General features: G+C 37.7%; 1 protein-coding gene across 13 annotated transcripts in view; it reads left to right on the forward strand.

Moving 5' to 3' along the window:
* AKAP13 (A-kinase anchoring protein 13) overlaps window positions 1-21,195 on the forward strand; it is a 326,734-nt gene that overhangs the window by 219,178 nt on the left and 86,361 nt on the right. For all 13 annotated transcript variants that reach the window (XM_047797871.1, XM_047797877.1, XM_047797876.1 and 10 more), the window contains 2 exons: window positions 11,913-11,988; window positions 16,966-17,102. In XM_047797871.1, coding sequence (XP_047653827.1) covers window positions 11,913-11,988; window positions 16,966-17,102 — 213 coding nt within the window. The remainder of the gene's footprint in view (window positions 1-11,912; window positions 11,989-16,965; window positions 17,103-21,195) is intronic.

Genomic DNA, 21,195 nt, shown 5'->3' on the forward strand with positions numbered 1-21,195 from the left:
CTTGGATTCATTGTAGCCATATCACCCTTTTTCTTCTTTCCTCTGTTGATACTTCTAGACACCTTTGGGCTTTGTGTGCTCCTCAGAAACATCTAAGGAAAAGTCCTTATTCTGGGTTGTAAAGCTGTGCTCCAGAACCACTGACTGGATGCACATGTGTGTTTCTGGTAAGGGATCCATGGCTTCCCTTAGATTCTTGAAGGAGTCTGTGCCATGCAAAACTATGAATTCCAGCTCTGAAGCATCCTGACTGCTTTGCTCATGTTCTTTTTCACATGGCTGGACTTCCCTGCCCCACCAGCTCTCTCTTAAGCACACTTCCCCCTTGTAGGGCTTCCTCACATACCATCAGCTTTACTAAACTTTATCCAAATCTCTGAACCAGAAATATCTTTTTTTATTATTATTATTCTAAAGACTTCCTTACCTCTCAGAGTTTCAAGTACTTGTGATTCTATTGTATTTCACAAACTAATCAGTGTTTCCCAATCTGTAGTCCACAGTTTGCGGAGTTATTTCATTAGGTCTTGTAATCTGTAGACCATATATATACATCTCTCATCCTGGGATGTGGTGGGATATGATCCTTGACTTTTTTTTTTTCTCTCTCTCTCTCTTTTTAGGGCCATACCTGCAGTATATGGAGGTTCCCAGGCTAGGGGTCTAATCGGAGCTGTAGCTGCCAGTCTATGCCACAGCCACAGCAACACAGGATCCGAGCCTCGTCTGCGACCTACACCAAGCTCAGGGCAACGCCGGACTCTTAACCCACTGAGTGAGGCCAGGGATCGAACCCGCAACCTTATGGTTCCTAGTCGGATTCGTTTCTACTGTGCCATGACGGGACCTCCAATCCTTGACTTTTTTTAAGGAAGGAATTTTCTATTTTATTTTATTTTACTTTATTTTATTTTATTTTTTACCTGAGCCACCAGGGAACCCCAACCCTTGATATTTTAAATGAACAAAGTTTCCTCATACTTTTAAACTGTGAGATCTATAGTGCAGATTGTCATCAGGATCATGATTTGTCTGTCTATTGCTGAACCTTGATGCTATTTCTTGCATAAGGTGGGTACTCCCTAAAAGCTGACTGGCTAGCTGTGTAGATAAATCAGCAAGATAGCCATAGAAAGATTTCTTATACTAGATTTCCCCATCCTTTCCTGATGGGGAAGTCTTTGATTTACCTGAAATACTACTATTTTTCAGTATAGGTTTTACTTTTAAATGTTTGTGTATGAGTCCTAATTCCAAAGAAGGAACTGACTGGAACTTCATCATTGGCAGATTTCCTTAAGGTTTTTTTTGTGTCCTTAGAGACAGTGAGCCTTCTCAGCACATCATTGTTAATTAACTGTTAGTGATTGAAAACGCAGGCTCCTGGAAATAGACAAAGCCAAAACAAACAAATAAAAGACATTTCTTTCGATTATAGCATTTCATCGTTCAAAAAATTGGCACCCACGGTTCCATGTTTTAGTTGTTTCATTATGGTAATTTTCTAAATATTTTTGTCTAAATTAAACAGCAACTCTTATTTTCTAACAAATCTTCTCCAGAGATGTCAGATGCACTTTGTCAGACTTATTCAATTTAATGTTGCTATTAAAAATTGTTTAAATAATTGTTGGATTCTGAGACAAAGTTAAGAACAACAGGTACTTGTGGGAATGAGGAAAGAGCACTGGACCAAAAGTGAGGAAAACTGGGTCCTCACTCAGTCTCTAAATGTTGTGTTACCTTCTTTGAGTCTCATTGCCCCTCTCTTGCTCTCGCTCTTTTTTTTTCTTTCTTCTTTCTTTTATAAATGGCTTTAGTAAAGGGAGGCAGAGTGACAATCCTAAAGGTTCTCCCAACTTTTAGCTCTCTGTGAAATCACTGAGGATAATGAACTCAGAGATAAATCTGTAAGCATCTACCATTACTCATTGAAGAGATCCATGGAATAAAAGATGAGGTCAGGTTCTTAGAATCTTACAGTCTTTTGAGCAGATAAAATTACCAGTACAATACAGTTCACACACAAATGTATTATGACAAAATCTAGCCTCAGCGAGTGTGTGGCCTCTTCCCAAAAATGACAACATGCCTCTTCATGGATGGGAAAAAGGTCAAATCTAGGTGACAGTACTTTATAAATTTTAAAGCACCATGAACTTAGAAATATAATGGGATGCTTTACAGTTTTCATTCTGATCTCACTTGTCGTGTTAAAACTGACTTTTCCAAAGACACCGTAAGCCTCCCGGTTGCCCAATTCAGTAACTTCTTTTTTTAAAATTCATCAGTTTTGACTTCTCAGCAGCAGCTGGCACTATGGACCTACCTTCTCATTTTAGCCCTCTTCCTTAACTTCTGTGAAACTCTAATCTCTCAGCGTTCTGCTTCTCTGCAAGGATGTGGCAATCTCTGACTTCCTCACTCTGTGTTTTGTGCAATGCCTTGTATGAAGTGAAAGAGAATAGTTGTTGGTTGGTTACTCTGGCCCTGTGTGTCCGTGTGTAGCATCTGTGACCTGGGCAGGAATGTATAAAGCATTTAAAATATGCTTTGTCATTCCAGTGTCGCATTTCACTCTAATTCCCATTTCTGTTGGTCATACCACACCTTGTCCAAGTCAGCACACATTTCAGTGTCTGCTGTGTAGAAAATGCTATGGAAAGCTTTGTTTACTTAGTATTTCCACTTCTTTCTCACATAAATTGTGACTTCTTTGAGAATTCCATTCTTTTACTACTTCTGCTTTTAAGACTTGACATGATGTTTTGATACATAAAAGGTATTTAGTACATTTTTTAAATAAAAAGGAAGGAACAAATCTGGGAGTGTTTGGTATTATGTCTTCATAGACTCTCTCTTTCCTAGAAAGTAACCAATAGATTGAAAAATATTTCCTATTTTATTCTTTTTTTTTTGCTTTTTAGGGCCGCACCCACAGCATATGAAGGTTCCCAGGCTAGGGGGTCAAATTGGACCTACAGCTGCCGGCCTGCCCCACAACCACAGCAACGCAGGATCTGAGCCCCGTCTGCAACCTACACCACAGCTCATGGCAACACCAGATCCTTAACCCATTGAGCGAGGCTAGGTATCGAACACGCAACCTCATGGTTCCTGGTCGGATTTGTTTCTGCTGCGCCATGACAGGAACTCCAGTATTTCCTATTTTTAAAAGAAATATATACTCACGTGAGATACTACTCATACCTGCTAGGATGGCTGTAATCAAACACAGACAAGAACAGTGACAAGGGTGTGAAGAAATTAGAATACTCATACATTGCTAGTGGGAACGTCAGCGTAGCCACCTTTGGAAAAGTCTGGCAGTTCCTCAAAATGTTAAACCTGAAGTTATGATACAGTGGTTCCACTCCTAGGTATATACCCAAGAGAAACGAAAATATGTCCAACAAAAACTTGTATATGGATATTTGTAGCAGCATTGTTCGTAACAGCCAGAAAATGAAAAGAGCTCAAATGTCCATCAGCTGGAAAGTAAATAAAATGCAGGTATATATCCATACAGTGGATTATTATTTGGCAGTAAAATGAAGAACTGGCATATGTTGTGACACCAGTGAACATTGAAATCGTCTTACTAAGTGAAAGAAGCCGGTCCCCAAAGACCACATATTGTTTGATTCCATTTGTATGAAATTTCCAGAGTAGGCAAATCCATAGAGACAAAGTAGATTAATGATTGCCTAGAACTGGGAGGTGGAGGCTGTGGTGGGTCTGACTATTAAGGAATACAGAGTTTCTTTTTGATGCCCTAAAATGTTCTAAAATTAAGTAGTGGTGATGGTTACATAACTGTGTTAAGGTACTAAACCATTGACTCATACAGTTACATGGGTGAGTTTTAGAGTATATGAATTACCTTTCAGTAAAGATGTTAAAATGCAAAATTGCACATTCAGAATGCAGTGTGGTATCCTGGACTGGATCCTGGAACAGAAAAGAACATTAACGGAAAAATGAGTGAATTCCAAAGTCTGGAGTTGAATTCATAGTAACGTACCAGTGTTGGTTTCTTAGTGTTGACAAATGCATCTTGGTTATGTAAGATGTTAACGTTGGAGAAATTGATAAGGCCCTGTATATGAGAATTTTATGCTAGTCAAGTTTATAAAAATAAAAAAAAAATTAAGAAACATAGGAGTTCCCTGGTGGCCCAGTGGTTAAGGCCTTGGCATTGTCACTGCTGTGGCTCAGGTTTGATCTCTGGCCCAGGAACTTCCGTATGCCACAGATGTGGCCAAAAAATATAAAAGTAACACATAATCATTAAGGAAAATTCAGGAAGCTACAGAAAAGTTAAAATGGATATTGGTTGTCCCTTTGTGATCATTCAGGCATAACCAGTCAATAAAAAATTGAATCAGATTAGGGTTTTTACCACATAGGTGCAGTCAGATTTAAACATAGATGCTGTGTTTAAATGTTTTAATACTGTTTAATATATACTAACTGTCAAAACTGTGATGGGTTTGAGATTTTTAATCCTTGCAAGCTACCAAGTTAGTCTAACAATTTCACAGCTGTTAGCTGAAGAAGTCACAGGACTCCTGGGTCAGAAACAGATTACTCATTGTTCAAAAAGCACATTGAGCATCAGCGTCTTACTGATTGTTCTTGCTTCCCTAGTCCCATGGGGGCAACATGGAGGGGCCCAAGTAGATGCTGTGTCACAGCCGGGAAACCTAGCCTTTGTCCAGACTTAGGTATTGTCTTTATTATATTAGGCAGTAAACATATTTTCCCTTTGCTTTAGAAAGAAACATATCTTGGAGTTCCCATCGTGGCACAGCGGAAACAAATCCAACTAGGAACCATGTTGGGGGTTCAATCCCTGGCTTCGCTTAGTGGATTCAGAATCTGGCGTTGCCGTGAGGTGTAGTGTAGGTCGCAGAGGTGGCTCAGATCCCGTGTCGCTGTGGCTCTGGCGTTGGCCGGTGGCTACAGCTCCAATTAGACCCCTAGCCTGAGAACCTCCATATGCCATGGGTTTGGCCCTAAAAGGACAAAGAAGGAAAGAAAGAAAAGAAAGAAAGAAACATCTCTGTCTTCCAAAGCTGTTTGATATATAGCTATTCTTGAAAAGATAGTCTAGAACAAAAGGACAGTCAATGTCGTTTGCTCACAAGACATGCTGAAATAGGGGAGACCCATGCAGAATTGTCTCCCATAACTAATATGTTCTCGTCATGGTTATTCAGAAATTAGTGTGTATTCAATTTTAATTTCACTCTTTCAGTCAGCATTATATATTATTTTAAATAAATATTTAGCTATTATTTATGTTACTTTGCAAAATGCAAAATGTGTGACTCTGTGTAACATGCAAATGCCTAAAATGACATGAAAAGTATAGTCTGTTAGTCCCCCAAGTTATTGAAGGCAAAGAACGTTCAGTTCACTCATTGGCTGTGGAATAATATGTGGTATTGAAAGGTGATGAAAAACATTCTAAGATAAAGAATTTTAGCAAAGTTTCCTAAAATGTTGACTGGAGAATTGTTGAAGGTCACGGAATGGGAGAATGCGATGTCTTTGTAATTCAGAGCGGCTTAGCATTCTTTGCTGTTATTAAAGGATCTGCTTTTTTTTTCTGTTAACATTTAAATTTGTTGCCATATTCAAGGAGCAAAAGTACATAAATTCTGGACTCTGGCTTTTCCTCTTAACAGAGAAACTTACCTTAGTGGAAGTGAAATTTGACTTATTTCAAACGGGATGCAGTTCACAGTAGGAAAGTCCTCCTCTAAATGAAAGGTTTTTTTTTAAGAGGGAACTTTGCTGTTTCAGTTCTTTGAAAGATGTGGATAGGGTTTGTTAAGGTTACTGAATTTGAGGTTACTTCCTTATGCACACTCAAATTACATTTTGAAAGGGGATATTTTCCATAATCCCGAGGAACCTGCTGAAGGTTCTTTTCCATTCAGTATCACTTTCAAATTTTTGGCATTATTTTGTTACACACCAGGAACTAAAACGTTAACGGCTCCTCCTCGTTCCTGCCTCCTCTCCTTCTTAATGTAAAAAAGATGAAATTAACAAATGATTTGGTGTTTTTGTTTCATGTGGTTCTAGGTTGGCATGGTTACTTGCAAGAAGTTTAATTCCTTTTTCTTCTTTTTCAAACAGTTGTAATTTGAAAGAATGCCCATAGCTCTCTACCTTGTATCCTTTAGCATATTCAGTAAACTTGGTCTTTCTCACATATATAGTTTAGTATCTTCTTACCAAAGGTCGGAAATTTACTAGTCGGTACATACTGTATGCTAGAGACCGTTAAATAAAATCATCTTTTGAGCATTACAAATATTCAACTACTTGATAATTTGTTTAGATAACTCCTTATATTGTTTAGACTTAGCGCTGAGTATTTCCGTGCTAGGGAAACTAAAGTGTTATAATATTAAGGTGTTGGGGAGTTGCCTGATGAAGTTAGGACTTGGTGCTTTCACCACTGCGGACTGAGTTCAATCCCTGGTCTGGGAACTGAGATCCCATATCAAGCTGTGGCCAAAAAAAACCCCCAAACATTATGGTTTTAGGAGTTGTGAAAACGAAAACATTTATTATACTTGGGAGATATATTTTTCAATTTTATTGATATAATTTATATACACTAAAACTCAGCATTTAAATTTTTAATTCAGCTTTAAGTTCACTGCTTGGTAAGTTTTGACATGTTTGAATTGTGCACTTACTGCCACAGTCATGATAGGAACATTTCCATCACCCATACAGTTCCCTCCTTTTCCCTTGCGATCATTCTCTTTCTCCAGCCCTGTTAATCACTAACTAATACGCTTTCTTGCACTAGTTTCACCTTTTCTAAAGTTACTGTGTAAGTGGGACCATACGGTATGTAGTCTTTTTGTCTGGCTTTTTTTTTTTTTTTTTTTTTAATTTAGCATAATGATCTTGAGCTTTGCCCATGTTGTTTGTATTAGTACTTCATTACTTCTTATTGTGAGTCTGTTGCATCAAATGGATGGATGTGTAACAATTTATTTATCTATTTACCCATTGATGGCAGTCTGGGCTCTTTTCAGGTTTTGCAGCTGTCATGAATTAAGCTGCTGTGAAATTCCAGTAAAAAGTCTTTGTGTAGAGATATGTGTTTTTTTCTTTTTCTTTTTTTTATTGCTTGAATTACATTTATAGGTATACAACAATCATCACAAGCAAATTTTACAGCATTTCCATTCCAAACCCCCCACCCCCCACCCTGTCTCATTTGGAAACTGTAAGTTTTTCAAAGTCTGTGAGTCAGTATCTGTTTTGCAAAGTTCATTGTGTCCTTTTTTTAGATTCCACATGTAAGTGAGAGCATTTGATGTTGGTGTCTCATTGTCTGACTGACTTCACTTTACACGTTAATTTCTAGGTCCATCCGTGTTGCTATAAATGCTGGTATTTTGTTTCTTTTAATGGCTGAGTAATATTCCATTGTGTATATGTACCACATCTTCTTGATCCATTCCTCTGTCGATGGACCTTTAGGTTGTTTCCATGTCTTGGCTGTTGTATATATATAGCGCTTCAATGATCATTGGAGTATATGTGTCTTTTCAAGTCATAGTTTTCTCTGGATAGATGCCCAGGAGTAGTATTGCTGGATCAAATGGTAATTCTATTTTTAGTTTTCTGAGGCCTCTTCATACTGTTTTCCACAGTGGTTGCACCAATTTACATTCCCACCAACAGTATAATAGGGTTCCTTTTGTGTAGAGGTATGTTTTGACTTTTCTTGGATAAATACCATAGTGGGATTGCTGTGTTGTGTGTATGTTTGACTTTATAAGAAGCTGCTAAACTCCTTCCTAAAGTGACTACACTATTTTCGCATTCTGCCAACAATGTTTTCAGTGTTTCATTTGCTCCATCTTTGTCAACGCTTGGAATTATGTTTTTAATTTTAACCATTCTGATGGACATACACTGTTATTTTCCTATCAGTTTTAATTTACTTTTCTCTCATGATAATGATGTTGGGCATCTTTTCCTGTGTTTATTTCCTTTCATATATCTTCTTTGATGAAATGTTTATTCAAATCTTATGTCCATTTTAAAAAGCATGTTGTTTATCTTTTGGTATTATTAAGAGGTTTTTTGTTGTTATTGTTGATTTTATTTTAATATTCTAAGTACAAATCCTTTGGAAAATAGATGTTTTGTAAATATTTTCTCCCATTCTCTGGTTTGCCTTTTCATTTTCCAAACAATGCATTTTTGAGGAGCAAAAATTTGTTTAAATATTGATGTAGTCAAATTTATGAGTTTTTTTCATGCTTTTTAAATGCATGCTAGGAAATCTTTGCCTAACCCAAGGTCATAAAAAACACTCCCCTATGTTTCTTTCTAGAAGTTTTGTTGTTTTAGTTTTAACATTTGGATGTATTTTGAGTTCATTTTTATCGATGATATAAAGTTTGAGATTTGAGGGAGATTTATTTGTTTTCATATGAATACCCAATTGTTGCAACATCATTTGTTCAAGAAAACTAGTCTTTTCCTCATTGGAATACCTAAACAACTTTGTCAGAAATGAATAGGTGATACTGTGAAAGTCTGTAGATTTTCTCTTGTTCTGTGGGTGTTTATGTCTGTCTTTATAGCTATACCCACACTGGCGTTATTAATACAGCTTTTATAGTAAGTCTTGAAATCAAGTAGTGATGAATTGGGGAGAATTAACAATTTAACAGTATTGAGTTTTCTGACTTATGAACATGATGTCTCTATTTAAGCCTGCTTTAGTTCTTCTCAATTTTGTTTTGCAGTTTTTAGAGTACAGGTCTTGCTCATATTTTACTAAATTTATACCTAGTTATTTTATATTTCTTGATGCTGTTGTAAATGGTATTACTTTTGTTTTTAAGTTTTAATTATTCACTGCTAATATATAGAACTAGTATTGATTTTTTTATACATTGACTTTGTATCTTATAGCTTTGTGAAACTCATTTATTCTACCAGCATTTTTGTAACTTCCTTAGGATTCTCTACATAGGCAGTCATGCCATCTATGAATTAAGTAGTAAAACTGCTTCTTTTCCAAATCTATGCATTTTATTTCTTTTTCTGCTTTACTGCATTGGCAAGAACCTCCTGTATATATTGAACAAAAGTGGACATTCTTGCTTTGCTTTTGATCTCAGAGTGAAAATATTTAGTCCTTAACCATTAAGTCATTAAGTTTGGTGTTAACTATCAGTTTTTCTTGATCAGCTTGAGGAACTGCCTTTCTATTTCCAGCGTTCTATGAATTTTAAATGTTGAATTTTGCCAAATAGTTTTCTGTACCTTATTTGGTGTCAGGTTAATGTTAGGCTCATAAAATGAGCTGTCTGTTGTTCCCTCCTCTTCTATTTTTCGTAAGAGTTTGTGTAAAATTGGTGGTATTTCTTCTTTAAATGCCTTGTGACATTCACCTCTGACACCTTATGGGCCTGGAGTTTTCCTTATAGGAAAGTTTTAAAGTATGAATTCATTGTCTTTAATAGAATAAATGCGTTTGGATTATCTTATTTCTTTTTCTTTCTTTCTTTTTTTTTTAATTTTATGGCCACTCTTGTGGCATATGGAAGTTCCTAGGCCAGAGACTGAATCTGAGCCACAGCTGCGACCTACGCTGTAGCATTAGCAACACCTGATGGAACCTTTAGCGCACTACACCGATTGCATCAGGCTGGGGACGAACCTGTTGCCTCCACAGCGACCCATCCTGCTGCAATGGGATTCTTAACCCATTGCACCATGGTGGGAACTCCCAAATTATCTGTACCTTCTTGAATGAATTTTGGTATTTCTTTTTTGATGTTGGGACTCAATATTATAAATTTTGCTCTCACAGATTTTTATAGGCAGTGTTTTAATTTTTATTCACTTTGAAATATTTTCTGATATTTAATGTTTCCTTAAGATTTTTTTTTTTTTTGATTCCTGAATTCTTTTAGAAGTTTGGTTTTTGTTTTTTTTTGTCTTTTTTTTTTCTTTTTTGCAGGGCTGCCCTCAAGGTATATGGAAGATCCCAGGCTAGGGGTCGAATTGGAGCTGTAGCTGCTGGCCTGCACCACGGCTTGCCGCAATGCCAGATCCTTAGCCCACTGAATGGGGCCAGGGATCAAGCCTGCATCCTTATGGATACTAGTTGGGTTCATTACTGCTGAGCCACAACAGGAACTCCCTACAAGTTTTTTCGTTTTTGTTTTAATTTTTAAAATATTTACAGTTTTGGAGTTCTCGTCATGGCTCAGCAATAATGAACCCAACTAGTATCCATAAGGATGCAGGCTCAATCACTGGCCTTGGTCAGTGTGTTAAGGATCTGGCATTGCTGCAAACCATGGTGTAGGTCGCAGACATGGCTCAAATCTGGTGCTGCTGTGGCTGTGACGTAGGCCGGCAGCTACAGCTCTGATTAGACCCCTAGCCTGGGAATTTCCATATGCCTCGGGTGTAGCCTTAAAAAGAAAAAAAAAAAAAGAAAAGAAAATACTTATAGTTTTTTCCAGGTAACTTCTTGTTTTTGGTTTCTTGTTTGATACTGTTGTGATCAAACAACATACTTAATATGATTTTTAATCCTCAAATATGAGACTTGTATTATACCACAGAATAGAGTCTGTCTTGGTGAACATACTATGTGCACTTGAAAAAAATGTGTATTATTGTTGGATGAAGTGCTCAGTATTTGTTGATTAGATCAAATTGTTTACCAGTGTTTTTTGAGTTTTCTGTATGTGTCCGTACTGTTGTGTCTACTTGTTTTATCAGTAACTGAGAGAGGACTGTTGAAACTAATGATGGTTTTTAAAATTATATTATTTTTAATCTAGTAAAAGTAGAAAGTTATAATGTCAAGATGGTTAGGAGTTTTTAAAATTATATTATTTTTAATCTAGTAAAAGTAGAAAGTTATAATGTCAAGATGGTTAGGACTGTTGAAACTAATGATGGTTTTTAAAATTATATTATTTTTAATCTAGTAAAAGTAGAAAGTTATAATGTCAAGATGGTTAGGAGTTGTAAAGGCTAAGGTTAAAAAATTATTTTAGGAGTTCCTGTTGTGCCTCAGCAGATTAAGAACCCAACATAGTCTCCATGAGAATGCAGGTTTGATCCCTGGACTCACTCAGTGCTTTAAGGATCTCTTGTCGCTACAAGCTGCGGCATGGGTTGCAGATGCGGCTCGGATCCAGCATTCTGCGGCTGTGGCATAGGTTTGCAGCTACAGCTCTGATTCTACCCCTAGCCCAGGAACTTATATATGCCACAGGTACAGCCTTAAAAAGAAAAAAAAATTATTTTAGGGTGGTGTATTTGATTCTTAATATGCTTTAGAATCACATAGACATGTGTTCTATTTCCAGTCCTGCTGTTAATTACTGTAGCAGCTCCTCCAAACCTAGTTATTCTCTGGGTAGAGATAATACAAACCTCTTGGAGGTATTGTGGGGGTTAAGTGAGATAATGTACGTAGATTTCTTAACCTGATACCCAGCCTATAGTAATTCTTAAATAAATAGGAATTATTTTTGCATTTTTCTAGCTTGCAAACTAGAATGCCAAATATGTATTTTAATATTTAGTCCATGTTACCTGTTAATAACTTTTTTTATTTCATCCTTGCCCTGCACCATGATCTTCCTCTTTATATATCTTTTTCCTCTTGCCTTCTAACATTTATAGACAGTCTTTTGAGCCTTAATTGAGTATAGATTGCCTTGTTGTATTGTCAAGAAAACAGTTTTTCTTGACATAATTTTGCCTGCTTTGCAATAAAGTATTAAAAAGATAGGCGTGTTGGTATGGTAGATATACTTGTAACAGCCATGAAATCATTACACACTTCCTCACTATGTGAAACTCAATCTCTTTTTCTTTTCCTTCAGATAAACCGAGAAAGCTGGTGTACCATTGAGCCATGCCCTGATGCAACATCTCTTTTGGCTCCCACACAGAGCCCAGGTACGCAGGGATTTTCCAGCTTCCAGTTGCTTGAATAACTGCATCCAAAATGTCCGTTTTCTTGAGCCACAATCTCACTCTGATAACGGATACTTGATTTGGAAATCTGTCCTTTGTTAGCATGTTATGGGATAAATCAGAAGAAGGGGCATATGTGATTTGGGTTTGTGGGCATTTTGTCTCACAGTTAAAAATGAACATTTAATATAATACCTAAATTTCATTTTAGTGGTAGGTTTTCACACATGGCTTTATAATTTATTAAGTCATCTGTGAAGGCATGTGTGCTATGCATATAGGTAATGTGACAAAGGTTTCTTAATCTGGTAAAACTATAAATATGTATTTTTAAGGACTAAACCTTCAGCTTTCAATTTTGGCTGTGCTTTGAAATTATCTGGGCAGCTTTAGCAGTAAGCTAATGCCTGGATCCTACCACCAGGGATTCTGATTTAATTGGGCTGAGGTGTGGCCTAGGCATCAGAGTCTTTAAAAGTTCCTTTGGTTTCTCTGCTCTGTAGCCAAGATTGAGAACCATAATCTTTGGAAGTATTGTCAGCAATTGAGTCTTTCCTTAAGCATCATGAAGTATTAGTAGCACTAGTTGAGGGGAAAATGCACTTAAGACCTTATTGGTTAATGACAGAGCACATCATTTGTGGTTACTTAGGAGTCTCAACTTTTTACCCAAGGTTAGCCACTAATGCACTGTGACGTAAGGTATGTTCCCTAATGTCTCTGTGCTCTATTTATTGTCTTCCATCCCTAAGCATCACTGGCCTTCCTTAAGGGGGCAAGGGGTTGGGGGGAGTCCTAGTGACATGATAAATAACTTAAGTCCCTGTGCCTGTTACTGAAGCTGGTAATATGCATTTTGGGCTCTTGAGGCTACATTACCTAAGAAACCTCTGTTAACCTTCCTGATTTTTTACTGACCTGCTTTAAAAATTACTGGGTCCTCACTTACTGGTCTTTTTAGAAACAGTTTAGCTGTGGCTATGTCCTGCAGTAGTATTAAATTTTAAGACAAATGGTTCAAATCCTGTTTCCAGAGAAGTGTCCTACTGGTTCTCAACTCTCTGACTTTGCTCCAAAGGAAGTATTGGAAACAAATATAAAAAGAGTTTTGTTTTGTTTTGTTTTTCTGTTTTTCTCTCGTATGGAGAAAGAGGTGAAAGGGTATTATTATGTTGTATTTAGGGTCTCTGAATATTATAAGTTTGACCCTGTTCACAGATTTAGCTGGCACTTCCCCCATCTAGCCTCCTAGAATCTTCTTCCTAAAAGTATACTACTTACTATGTTTTGGTTCCTTAAGCTGTTTGGAGCTTTTTCTAAAAGTATAATTACTCTCAACCATTCAAGCAGTGAAACTGTCTGCCATGTAGAGGTTGCCCCATGATTTAAATATTCACAGGAAATTTATCTACATGCTGCAGTTTGTTTTACTCATTTAAAGAAATGAATTTTGAACCCCTGAGCATTTTTCCCAGGGCGTAATGTTGAATTTTATTGATTTTCTCCATACCCCAGCCCCCAAAAGACGGATCTTTTCAGTGATTCTTTTTAAACCTCAGTTTAACAAAATCCAAGATCTGGGTTTTGTTTCCGAATTTCAGGCCTGAGATTTTCATTTTAGGCCTAGTTTCTTATAGATTCTAGGTATTCTCAAACTTTTGTGGGTTTCTTTTAAACATAGCTCAATAAAGCGATAGTGTTAAACTAAGTTTTTTTTTGTTGTTTGTTTGTTTGTTTAGTCTTTTTGCCATTTCTAGGGCCGCTCCTGCGGCATATGGAGGTTCCCAGGCTAGGGGTCGAATCGGAGCTGTAGCTGTCGGCTTACACCAGAGCCACAGCAACTCGGGATCCAAGCCGCGTCTGCAACCTACACCACAGCTCACGGCAATGCCAGATCCTTAACCCACTGAGCAAGGCCAGGGATCGAACCTGCAACCTCATGGTTCCTAGTCGGATTCGTTAACCACTGAGCCACAACAGGAACTCCAAAACTAAGATAATTTTTGAAATCATTCTGTATACTCTTCAATCCCAGATAAATGCATATTATTTCTATTTAAATACAAATAAATACAGATGCATTATGATTAGCATAGTTCAGCTAAAGCCCAGTGAGCGGGCTGCTGGTAAGTTTTCCTACCCTTCTTCAACTATAATTTGTTTGCATATATATAATTTAGACCCAAATAACTAGATAGCACTTTAAAAGTGCATATTTTGCTAGCTTTTAAGAAGCTAGCGGTTCAGGACGCAAAAGTCATAGACACATTTACATATGGGTCAAAAAATGGGACTGACCCACCTCAAGGTGTAACATCCCTCACCAGATACTTGTCAAATCCCATGTAATCGGTTAATGAAGCCTTAACTCCATTAGGCATGTTTATCACATACCTGCTGTGTGCTGAGAGGCAGATTTCTGGTTACTATGTGTATAAATTATTTCCAACCGTCACTACAGTTATTTTAAGGAGGTACAAAACATCCCAGTTTCACTGGTATGGAAATGGAGACTTAGAGGGTCAAATTACTTCTCACCTGGGATCTTTTTTCTGTAAATTGTCAGATCTAGATTTAAGCCACATCACTCTAACTGTAAACCAGGCTCGTTGTTCCTGTTTATATTTTCGTTTGCTGCTCCACTTCATTCATTAGGAAAGGGCACATAAGAAGAAAGCGGAGATTCATCCATGTTGAAAACTTGGCAATACATGTGACATGGGGTATAGATTAGCTCTGCCTTAGCCGCCCCTATCCCCACTTCCATTCGAGGGGTTTCATAATGGCTTCTCTCCCTTATTCCTTGTTTTCATACTCTTCCCTCTACCTCAGTTTAACCGTCAACTTGTATCGTAACAGCAGATTCTCATCCCAAACTTGGTTTGTGGTCCCACGTAGTCCTGGTTTGGATTTGTTTTGTGGGTGAGGTATTCCTCCCAGGGCTGAGTCTGGATCTTCCCTGTGAATTTTCCATTAAAATGTCTTGAGCCGTTGTGTTTTCCAGTCTGGAATTTGGACGTGGTCTGTTTGACTGCCAGCTGGATAGCTAGCAGCTGAGCATAGTTGCTGTGACAGCCCTTTCTTTGCTTGGCCAGCCCCCTATTTTCCCCTCAACCACGGAATGGAGTTTTTGATTTTTCCAAGTGGGGAAAGGGGGGGAACAAGTAGAATAATCACACCCACTAACTCCACCTAAGTTAGTACTACTCTAAAAACAACCTCCAGAATACCCATGATTTCCAAGCTTTTAAAGGCAGGGCTATTCCCATTGAACTAACACACTTAGAAATAGTTTGGACCAAGATTGAAACAGACTAAGGCAATTTTTTTTTCCTTAACTGAAACATTTTCAGATTAATCTGTGGGCCCTGCTTTGGATTCCTTTATGTATGTCCGTGTTGAAATTACCTCTTAATGTGTTCGTTTCTGCTCCAAGGTTGTAAGCTCCCCTACTATGACACACATATACAACTCTTCCTCATGCATGGACTGTAAGAATTAAAAGAGACATTGGGGGTCATCTAGTCCAGTCTCCACTTCCCCATCTTTATAGACAACTTTTTCAAAACCTCTTGCTGCAGTCACTGCGGCCCTTCTGGTGAAGTGAGCCTCATGTCTTCCATGGCCTGGAAGCTCAATTATAATTATTGTAGTGAAGCTCTGTGGCTTCCAGTCAGCCGCTTTGTTCTCCCTTTCAAACAGCACAGAGCAAATCTGAAGCTGTCCTCAGACACATTTTCTTCAAGCTCCTCTGCAACTTGAAAGTATCCTCATGTTTTTCCACTGCTGTGACCTCATTACCATGCATGCATTTTTGTTTATCGGTATTTTGATTTAATTTACTTAGGAACAAACACAACTATATAGGTGCAGTGTAAGTGGCGCATCCTGGCTGGAGTGTCCCTATTTTGGGTTTGGGTATGTTGTCTATCAATAGAACCTAAAACTATTATTGGTTTTTCTTAGTTTTGCCACCACCTTATATTGTCAATTCCTCTTGAATTTACTTTCAAGCAAAACCTCCAGGTAGATTTCTCATGAATTGCTAGATAGTCAGTAGCTACTCTGTCCCTCATCACTTAGTATAACCTGCAGATTTGATAAACCAACCAAATCACACATAATGCTGACTAGAATGGAAATGCTTCATTCTTCAAAACTTCTTGAAGGAGGTTGGTATCTTGCTTGGTTTTACCATTATATGCAAATATTTTTATCTCGTTGCTGTCAGATCACATGGCTTTTGTTCAGAGAGTTAAAGGAGAGAATGGGTTACATGCTTTGCTGACTAAGTCTTTAGAATCCCCCGATGTACGAATGTGGTATTTTTGTCAAGGCCCCCTCCGTCTGGTTCTTAAAATCCATATCCTAGCTTTTGAACTGAAAACAGATTCTAGATGATATTTTTTTAAAATCACATTGTTCATCCAATGACAGATGTATTTAAGGTAGGAGAAATTAAATAATTATAATTCTGTTATTACTTAATAGAACCCATAGGTTTAACACATTGATATTTTTATTAGCTTTGCTCTCCCTTTGTCTTTTATCATAGTATTTTGATGAAGTAACAAGTTTCCAGAAAGAAAAGGCACCCTGTCACATAGTTTCCTAATAAAGAACTTCTGATTTTGGTAGCAAAAACGAAAAAAAACTTCTCTACCAGGAGAAAAAGATTACTATTTGCATGCCTAAACATAGGTAGAATTATGGTTCTAAATCATCATTTTATCTTTTTGTGCTTATGGTTTACATGACAAACTCATGATTGTCCTGTAGTAACTATATCAACTGAGAATTGGAATACCATAGTTGAAAGCTACTAATTTGTGTCCTTTATAGTTTAATATGGGAAGGGAAGGAGGTTGGTTAGCTGGTTGATTGAAAAGGCTGATTGTTGGAATGAGAGGTAACTGATATTTTTTTAAAGCAGTGGTTGAATAAATTTTCTTTTTTCAGATTGTGATAACTTCCTGGATGTCGGACTAGGCAGAGAGTGTGCCTCAAAACAAGGTGTACTTAAAAGAGAATCTGGGAGTGATTCTGACCTCTTTCACTCACCCATTGAAGAAGTGGACAGGATTATCTTCTCCAAGGTACTGTTTGCCTCAGTATGTGACCCCTGCTAGTTAAGTTGTGATTCCTACTAGCCTTATAGGGCTTCTCTCTAGCTCTTATATGATCTTAGAGAAGTATAAATCTCCCTTTCAGAGAATGAAGCTCCAGGTTGCTGGGCCTTAGAAAAAGGCATTTTCTGCAGAATCATAGGTCTTGTTTGCAGGTTTTCAAATTCACATTGAAGCCTGAAGAAATGGAAGTTCCTTTAATGTGAATTAAATCAGATGACAGTGACTACTTCTCAGTGGGTAGGAAAGGACCACAGCTCAGACTGAATGACGTCGTGTGTATAAACTAACCACAGAGTCATTCTTGATTAATATGTTTGGGCTTTAAGCTCACTGCTGGTCTTAGTGATGTCACCCCTTCTCACCGAGCCTGCTTAATTGGAACTTTCTAGAGCTCTCCTCGGGAACCCAAGCTTTCTCCCTAGTGAAAAGCCAAGCCCATCCACATGAATCATTTCATATTTTCATATAATGTGAGGTTCTGAGACGGGGGTGGAGGTTGCTCTCTTATGCTTGTATTTATATCTAGTTGCAGCAAGGTTGGTTTTGTCTCCTAAGAAGAGTAGAGCCTTTGCCACAGCAGGATCAGCAGATGGTATTTAGTTTATGTGCCACAGTGGTTGTCTTTGTAGGGAGCAGATGAGGGGTAGAAACATGGCAGCAGTGCATACGCCTTTGTGAGGGTTCACAGTAACTTAGGAGACGTGATGAGAGTGGTGTGTTAGTGGCTGAGTAGGATCTCCAAGGCAGTGTGATGATGCGGGTTTAAAAGTTCATGCTAGACAAATGGAGGCTTAACATTCCAGAATTCTGGTCTGGAATGTATATAAGCCTCTGTGAGTGTACCTTCAAACATTTTGCTTTCATTTTTGCTCGGTGGCTCTCATGTGCCCTTTTGGGCTTCCCTTACCCTTTTCCTTCCTTGTTCCTTTTCCTTCTACTTATTACCTTCCAGAAGTCCTTGGAAAGACTTAAGGGACTTTGACATTCCCATCAGTCATTGTTACTCATGGTGATTTGACTTGGAAGACCTATCCTTCTCTGAAGTTATTTAGGGAAAGGGACGCTAGTATGATTTTTTTAAAAACTAACAGAATTTAGGTAATTTCCACTGTGATTTTGAGGTTTTCACTGTAAGGACCTCTAAAGTGTCTGCCTGCCCTCCAAGGGGAATACCATTCCAAAGATAACATGCCTCTAAAAATGTATTGCTTTTGTCTGAGATAAACAGATCAGATAGTATCTCTAAGTTCCAGCTTTAAAATAGAATCTTCAGTAATCACTGAAACTGGGTCATGGATGCATGGGGATTTGTTAAATATTTTTATGTGTATGAAATTTTTCTTAGTAAAAAGTTCTTTACAGATTGGGAAGTCTCCCTTAAGAAATACTTGCTTGAACCTCCTAGGTGCATAACTGCTTACCCTGGGTGTTACCATCTCTACAGAATTATTTCTGGGCACTAAATTGCATGATTTTCCTAGCTAAGGAGAATTAATATTTCCTATAATTTACCTAATTATTCAAACTATCAAGAGCATCTAGGAGATTGTTAATACAAAGTACTAGATTTAGCGGTTTTTTAAGGATGACTAGACAGGTACAGTTTTTAAATTTGAAGCATATCCCCGAATAAACTACTACACTGGAGTGCCTCAGGAAGTCCAGAAATGGCAGATGCCACTTTCATCTCTTCATGCACACATGAGAATGTCTGACGGCCTGGGATGAGATTTGGAGGGTCCTTCTTCTTAGTATTTCTACTGTACTACAGCTGTTTGTGACCAGGGAAGGTTTTGCAATAATGTTTTCTGTAGTATTCATAAAATCAAGGGTTCACATGTGAAAGGAAAAGGAGACAGACTGATGTTTACAAAATGCCTACCATACACTAAACAAAACCTTTTACATATATGATGTCATTCCATGCTCCTAGCAACCCTGCAAGGTGGGTGGTTTTATCCTCATTAGACTCCTGAGGAAATAGAGGTCCTGACTAGGAAGGAAGTTTACTCAAAATTTCTCAGTCAGTAAGTGACAGAATTGAGATTTGTACCTGCAATCTGTTCATTTTCTGTGATTTTACTCTCATTCGCCAAACAGCTGCTTTAATAACCAGTGCTTTATATAGAAGCATGGCAGTGGCAGACAGACCATCAGCTACTTCCTTAAAAGCCTTTCTCTGTGGTCACCCACCCAGCATGTGCTACAAAACATCAGACTGTCCCAGAGGTCCTTCCCAGCTCCACCCCTCCTACTCTCCCTTCTCTGTAGGCAAGACATTGCAACATCCTTTCTGTGAACCATGAGTGGTGCATTAGATCACTTCCTGCAGCCACTTGTGTGACTCTGGCCTTACAGAGTCTCTTTAACAGCCTGCAGTGTTTGTCAGAACTTTGCACCTTAACCTTATATTTCCATTCCTCCTGGCAAATATGAGTCTTTGGTGAGTGTTAATGAGTGTCATATTTATTCTTATGAATATTTTCTGGTTCCTAAGATCTTTCTTTTCCATAGATCAATAGCATAACATTTAGATCTTTCTTTAAACTGAGAGAAATCCTGGAATTTTTTTGGCACTGGCTAAGAAAGAAAGTGAAATCATAAAATTTATGATCTCAGGCCAGCCTGTTATCCAAATGGATAATTGAAGTCAATAGAAAGTAGTAATAGTTGCTGCTTCTTTTCCCAAAGATAAAAATAAAACCCATACACCTTGTTTTTCTCTGACTTATATAAGATGTATCCACAATTAAGAAAATCATAGTAACCTTAAGATGCTAATCCTTTGAAGGAAGATCCACTATTTCATATGCTGTATTTTGCTCTCAAGTACTTGATCACCAAGCCAGAAATGTACCTTTATAATTGACCGTCCAGGGATGAAAGCAAATATATTGATAGAATCCAAATTAGAAAAACTATAATCACTTATGCATAAGTATTGAAATGATCAAGATTTTTAGAACTGTGAAGCAAGGAGAATACTTGCTATCAGATACCTAAGATTTTTTAATTAGTATTACACATAAGTGGATTAAGTGATTGACATACATTAGGTGTTTAAAATATGAACTTTTATTTTCAAGGTACATGGCAGAGTGCCTTGTGTATGATATAATAGATAATTATAAATACTTGATTACTAAATGAATGAAAATTAACTAGTATTTTGGCACTATTTAGCATAATTCAGGTAGAGTAATAAAATATAAAGTGCATAGCTGTTTCTATATTTCTGTGTATATAAGTATATGTAATTTTTATGCCTCTCTATATACATATGTATAATACCTCTGTGGTGTAATTCTGGTTAACAAAGCCAGTCAGGAAGTTCCCATTGTGGTTCACTGGAAATAAACCTGACTAGCATCCATGAGGACACATGTTCAATCCCTGGCATCACTCAGTGGGTTAAGGATACAGCGTTGCCATGAGCTGTGGTGTAGGTCACAGACTTGGCTCGGATCCCACAAGCTGCAACTGTAGCTCTGATTTGACCCCCAGCCTGGGAACCTCCATGTGCCAAGGGTGAGGCCCTAAAAAGACAAAAAAAGAAAAGAAAAGAAAGCCAGTCAGGCTCTTTCGCTCTGTCTCTGTCTTTCTCTCTCTGTTTCTGCCACCCCTATCTTGCATTTTCTCCACACCTGTTTTCTCTCTCTTCTCCCTTTAAATAAACCCTTACTTGCAAACAAACAAACAAACAAACAAAAAAAGTCAGGTATTTTTTCCCAACACTTTATTTTTTTAAATTCTGAAACAGAAAAGTTGGAAGAGTTGGCAGCGAACTCCTGCCACCTGTATTCTACAGTTAACTATTATATTTGCTTTGTTACATAATTATGCATCTGTTCGTCATTCTTTCCATCTACCAGTTCATCTAATTTCTTGGGTGCATTTCAAAATAAGTTACAGATATCAATACATTTACCCCTAAATATTTAGAATTTGGTATTTGTTCACAAGGTTTTTTAAAATAAAATCTCTTAACCAAAAGTTCCATTACCCACCCCCGCCCGTGGTAACTACCATTCTACTCCCTGTTACTATGAGTTTGACATTT

Source organism: Phacochoerus africanus, chromosome 9 (genome assembly GCF_016906955.1).
Source record: "Phacochoerus africanus isolate WHEZ1 chromosome 9, ROS_Pafr_v1, whole genome shotgun sequence".
Classification (NCBI taxonomy): domain Eukaryota; kingdom Metazoa; phylum Chordata; class Mammalia; order Artiodactyla; family Suidae; genus Phacochoerus; species Phacochoerus africanus.